Source organism: Gavialis gangeticus, unplaced genomic scaffold, assembly GCF_001723915.1.
Source record: "Gavialis gangeticus isolate Ggan-Ray unplaced genomic scaffold, GavGan_comp1, whole genome shotgun sequence".
Lineage (NCBI taxonomy): Eukaryota > Metazoa > Chordata > Crocodylia > Gavialidae > Gavialis > Gavialis gangeticus.
The window spans coordinates 10844558-10850823 of NW_017729012.1; the positions used below are offsets into that span (position 1 = coordinate 10844558).

General features: G+C 46.2%; 1 protein-coding gene across 1 annotated transcript in view; it reads left to right on the top strand.

The window, feature by feature from the left end:
• Positions 1-6266, top strand: part of PHF12 (PHD finger protein 12) — a 47685-nt gene that overhangs the window by 16773 nt on the left and 24646 nt on the right. The window contains exons 3-5 of the mRNA XM_019510970.1: positions 2521-2593; positions 4654-5041; positions 5638-5758. Of these exons, the coding sequence (XP_019366515.1) occupies positions 2521-2593; positions 4654-5041; positions 5638-5758 (582 nt within the window). The remainder of the gene's footprint in view (positions 1-2520; positions 2594-4653; positions 5042-5637; positions 5759-6266) is intronic.

Sequence of the window (6266 nt, forward strand, 5' to 3'; positions counted from 1 at the left end):
CCCCCCCCCCCCCCACCCCGGAAATGAATAAAATGCTTCTGTTTACAGTGCATTTTAAAAGCTGAGCACCCCATCTACCTGAAATGCCACAGGCCTCTAGAAATCCTGAACTTTCTTTCTCAAAATGGCTGCCAGATGTGTTGGCTCTACTGAATTCCCCTGGGTCTGTAAGACCGGAAGCGGTGAGGTTGTTACCACTTTGGAAGACTGAAGGAAAAACACAGCAAGACCCGTTCTTCCACCCTGCTGCACGGAATGCAGGCTGCAAATCTGAAGGCTTTTCTGTCAAGAATGTTGGTGACCCTTTCCCAGCTCGTGCTGCGACTTTGTTTAAAGGAAGGTAGCCTGGGTTTTGTTGTGGGTTTTTTTTTTTTAACAGTCTGAACAGGGGAGGATGCTGTGCTTCTTCCCCCCTACTAGTGTTCTTCTCTAGAGATTTTTTAGGTAAGCCTTCTCTGCTAAAAAGAGAGGAGTGGGCAGGTATATTCCAAAGAGGCTGAAAGGATATCTGAGACTTTCTGACTTTGAGTTTTCAGAGATTACTTTTAGCAGGAGATCTTTGAGTTTTGATACCTTTATGCTGGCTTGCTTCAGGAACAAGCAGCACTAAACCCTTAGTGAAAAGTGCTGTTGCATAAGTTATAAGCAGCTGTAGTTATGGGTTCTTTCACTTCAGGCCTTTGATATTTAGTGGGTAGTATTGGTACTTAAAGACTTAAGCTAATTGCTATCATAGTAATTGGTGCTCTGTAGTGCCTCTTCATCCAAAGCTCTTGACAGGATAAGACTTCAGTCCTGCAATCACAGGATTGTGATTGTAGGACTTATCCGGTCCCTGTTACCATGTTATCTGAATGCCTTGCAGTCTTTAATGTATTTCTGCTCCACAGGCTGAAGTAGGGAAGTGCTGCTGCTTGCGTTTTACAGATGGAAGGCAGAAGCAGTACAGACAGTGCCTCTTCACTGCTGTAACTATGCCGTGGCTGTAGTGGTAGATGTACCCTCCCTAGCTGAAGTACCCGGGGCGTAGGTGCAGCAGCTCAGTGGTGTTTAAACCATCTTGTGTATGCCTGTGTGCCATCTATTCTGAGTGAGCTGCCCAAGGCTTTCCATGGGGGCCTGCTGGGGAGCTAGGGAATTCAGGCATTGTCTCCAAGTCCTAGACCAGTGCCCTGTCTGCTGGGTTGATTGGATTGGGGGATAGCAGCCTGGGCTTGGAAAGTACTGCTGAAGCGAGTGTGGATGGCAGAAGTAAAACATATCTCCAGACCTCACTGTCACATCTCTGTACCTTTCATCAGGAAGGCAGGAGAGGATCCAGTCTGCAATGCAGCCCTTCTGGAGGTGTTGATAACCCTCCTCTTTGACACAACCATCCCTTTAACTGTTTGTTTGGATTTATTACTCATTGTAGATCTTCTTGGTTTTGTGCTCTGTTTTACTTACTGTTGCCTCTTGCAAAGGCAGCTCCGAACATACAGGTCAGGTTTGGGAGGGAAAGAGAAAATGGGATTTGATATGTCGGTTTATATGCACATCTGTTACTGATGCAAGCAAATGTTCACTCCCTAAAACCTCTGCGGTCCAACTTGTCCTGCTTTGTATGAGTGCCTGGCTCGCCTTCATGATTTCTGCTGGAGCCACTCACAGCCTCAGGCCAGAATCCCAAAAATATTTTTGTGCAATTCTGCTGCTTTCAGAGAACTGACACGACTTCAGTTAAGCCACGCGAAGAAGGTTTCCACCCTTCCCAGCCTGTGATCCTACAGGAACGTGGTGATTCCTTCACCAGAGGCTTTATCGCACTGACAGGAAGAGGAGGCTTGGACATGTAGGAAAAATGCTTAAAGACAATTAAAATATTGTGGGAAGGGTGGTGCAGAAAATTCATGTCCAAGGAATATGGACTTTGGCTCCTGGTGTGTGTATTATCACTGTGTTGGGGCCACAGTGTGTCTGCCAGAGTTGCTCTTTGTCACAGGCCAGGAGCTGATTGAGTCAGATGGACCTGAAATGTCTTGCTTGAGACAAACTGTATGTTGTGGCTGCCTTATTACTCATTCTAACTGACAAAATAAATGGATTTTTGCTGTGAGTCGGTTGGTTCTTCTCTCTTAGTAGGTATAATGGGGGATGCTTCCATTCCTGTGTAACTTAGTTTCCTGATGGCAACTCTCATAGTTGAAGCGGAATCAGGGCTGAAATTGTCATGTAAATCTTTTGCCCCAGAGGAATGAAGTGAATGCTGTATAGTGGGAAATGAGCACTTAATGCAGGGTAGACTTGAGCTGAAGGCTTGGAGGTGGAGGTGGGTTCTGTAGCTGCTATTTTAGAAGTTGCTTCAGTGGTGATGGGGGCTGTGTTGCAAAGAGCCTTCTGCCTGGGGAATATCTGAATAGCATGGAGGAGACTCTTGGGATTGGGAGCCTACAAGATGATTCTGGGCCAGATTTGGAATGTTTTTTCCATTTACAAGCTTCAGTCAAACAGTAAAATGTTGCCTTTGTATTCCTTCTGTAGTAACCCTCCACTGAGCGAGGAGATGCTGCCTCCAGGGGAGTGGATGTGTCATCGTTGCACTGTGCGTCGAAAGGTAAAACTCCCATCAAACGCTTGCTGTATTTTGGGTCCTCCTACACCTTAAGTTAAACTAAGAGCCGAGCAGAATTGTAAGTTGGAGTTTTCTCAGCCCTGTCCCCACAAACCCCAGAGATGGAGGCTGGGGGAGTGCCCAAGCTCCAGTTTGAAAGCACGGTTGTGGTGGGTGAGCAGAGAGAGATTTAGTTAGGAGCTGGTGTCTGGCAAGCTCTAAGGCCTGCTTGATAAAGAAGTCCCAGGGGCTTGCACTAGTTTTGCTATTAGAAATTGAGACTGAAATAAAACTCTGTTTCAAGTACTTAACTCAAGCCCTCACCAAGCAGCAGCTTTTTGCACTCAGGGAGAGAACGTGTCACAGATATCAGATGGAATAATTCTGCATGGGTCAGGGAGGTGTACAGACTGACTTGCCAAGGCTTCCCATCGTTCATGTCTGATCCTTGGAGCCCAGTGTCTCATGCCTCTGGTTCAAAGAAGGAAAAAACTACCCAACCTAGTGACCTCACAGCAATTTCCATAGCAACAGAGGGTGAAATCACGGTGAATTATGACTTCCTTATTTGTAGGAACAGGATGAGAAGATGATTGGGCAAGATTGTGGTTTGTTTTTTGACACGACATTTCTCCAGGAAGCCGGCCTTGCGAAATGTAAACATGATTTTGATGGTATAACTACTTCAGAATGCATGCCCAAGCCTTTGTTTAAAGAGAATTTGCACCCAATTCTCTAGGAAACTATTCAGGTGAAGTGCTGCCCAAATTCAGCTCAAAAACAGGGCTCTTCCAACCTGCTACCTTTTTCATCAATCTCTTGCTCTTTGCAAATCGTTCTGATGCTTGTGTAAGTGTCTTCAAGGTATAAACTTGTCCAAAAACAAAAAGAACAATGGCTTTGCTTTATCTGACTCTCTTTCGTTACTTAGACGTAGTCCTTAAATTGTGCTTGTTTCTAGGGTCAGGAGGTGCCACCTCCAGATAAATTGTGTTGAGCAGGAAGCTCTGTCTAGCAGCTCTAAACCCTTCCCTTTCTCTCCACTATAGATTTCTTTCCTTCCTGCCTGCCCACCCCCTTTGCCCAGCTATGACTGTGATTGCTCAACGTGTCCCTCAGGTTGAAAACCTTGCATTTTTTCCTTGGGAGGTTCACATCACGCTCTTCTTGGCTTTTGTGTAAATTGATGTGAATACTGTCCACTGTTTTTTCCATGTAAAGCCTATTGCTGAGATCATAAGACCATATGAAAGTAGGGCTGGGAGGGGATCTCACACTAAATCAGTTGCTTGCTAAGTGTTATCTTCTGCTTAATGCCCTCAGCCGCACCCTGAACTGCCGGTTCACGCCCTTTTCTGTGCTATGCATTACAGCGTGGTGGTGTTTTAACGAGACGATGCTGAGTACCAGGCACTGTGCGGTTTGCTGCAAACTCCCTTGCTACTGCACTTCAGTCTTCCTTGCAGTGTCCTCTTGCAACTAAAATCCTGAGTTTTTGATCTTCTGTTGCTCCTTACCCACAGATCCCCATTGCGCCAGCTCCAAGCACAAAGGCCCAGTTCTTGTACTGGCATGTTGCACGTTCATTTGGTATGCTGCTTTCCCCAACTACCACTCTCTAGTTCTTGAATAGTTGCACCTATGATGGGTTCAGTAACTTTGCAGAGACCAGAGCACTGCATCAGCCTGCGGACTGGTCTGCTGTGCATTACTGTTTCAAGAGCTGTCACCAGGAAAACGTTCTCCGAAATGGTGGCTCTCATTGAATGTTAGTTGGCACTGAAGGATGCTAATTTAATTGGCGTCTGCATTTGAACCCAAGACTTTGGAGATGAAAGGTGGGTATACTAAACCCTGCCTCCCTCCAGTTTCTTTTTTAATCTTTAACAGTAACCAGGATGCTTTTACGCGTGTAAGGCTAAATGCCATGGTGAGAAGTTGTGCAGTAAAATTCCTTCTGCTTGGCTCCTGTCTCTGATGCATTTAGTCTTTGCATACACATCAAGTCTGGTGTGCTCGTTTGTGTGGCCTCCATGGTAAGCCTGACTGTTCATGTCATGCAGAAGCGGGAGCAGAAGAAAGAGCTGGGGCAGGTAAATGGATTGGTGGACAAAGCTGGGAAAAGGACCACCTCCCCCACCAGTGACGGTGACCTATTGGACAGGTCTAGCAGCAGCATCAGGGCTGTCGCACATACCAGGATCTTGGAACGGAGAGCGAGCCGGCCTGGTACTCCCACCTCCAACGCCAGCACCGAGACCCCCCTTTCGGAGCAGAACGATGTAGATGAGGACATAATTGATGTGGATGATGACTCTGCCATTGCAGAAATGGACTGCGGGCAGCCTCAGCTGAAGCGCCCCTTTGAGCTGCTTATTGCTGCTGCCATGGAAAGGAACCCAACGCAGTTCCAGTTGCCGAATGAACTGACCTGCACCACCGCACTTCCAGGTGAGTGAGAGTGACCGCTTGCTGCGCCAGGCTACAGCTCCTCCTTGCTAACAGCTCCGTAGCATTGCCATCTTGTTGGGGTGGTTTATGCTAATTTCTCTTGGTATTTTGTTCTTAGTCTGGCTGTAGTGACATCTACTGGGAACTCGATAGTGCAGATGTACGCTTTTTCATCTTCTGGCTTCTTTCACACGTGGCTGCTTCTCTCGGGGGTGGCAGGGAAGAAGCCTCTGATTCTGCTGCATCACTAGCAGAATACCCTGGCTTGGTTGTTCCTGAAGTAGAGAAGCATATGGGACTGTCCATGAGATTAAGCAGTGTTGGCCAATAGCATTTGACCAGCCATGAAAAAAACTCTTGTGGCATTTTGTTAAGCTTTATTAATTGCCAGGTGTTCACTGCCCATGTTTTTATTGATTGTATGTGTGTAACAGCTTTGATACCAGATTTGCTGTGCTGAACTTAGCAGCTTTTGTAGCCTCTTCTGAAATCATTTAGAGCTGTCATAAATGTATGTGCATATCCATCTGCTCTCTTTAATCTAAAATAGAAGAGCTTCTACGGGGCAATACAAAGCCTTTTATTTGACTTTTCAGGTACTAGTAAGAGGAGGAGAAAGGAGGAAACCACAGGAAAGAATGTCAAGAAAGCACAACACGAGTTGGACCACAATGGCTTGGTTCCCTTGCCAGTGAAAGTCTGCTTCACGTGCAACAGGTACCAGGTGTTCTCAGAGTTTCTCTTGATGTGGGCAAGATCCACATTTGTTCAGATGCTTTTTGCAGGGGTGAATTTGGCATCATTTGAAATTACTTGGGTTTGTTTTTCCCCTTAGTTTAGTAATGTATGCTACTTTCCATCTGCTTTTTATACTCAGCTGGAAAAGAAAGAGGTTTGTAATTGCACTTAGTAAGGTACAACCATCTCGGGCATTTGTGATTTGGCTAAGTCAGTGCTCTTGAGGCACCCTGGGGTGGCCTGGCTTTTTCCTACCCCTTTTTTTAGTGTTGGAATCTCCGTCCTTGGAGGCTTTGAAGGCCTGGCTAGACAAAGCCTTGGCTGGGATGATGTAGTTGGGGCTGGTCCTGCTTTGAGCAGAGGGTTGGACCAGATGACCTCCTGAGGTCCCTTCCAACCCTAAATTTCTGATTCTCTGATTACAGTGCATAACAACTAATATGCACATTCTGTATAAATAAATTTGTCCATTATGTCAGTTGTAGAC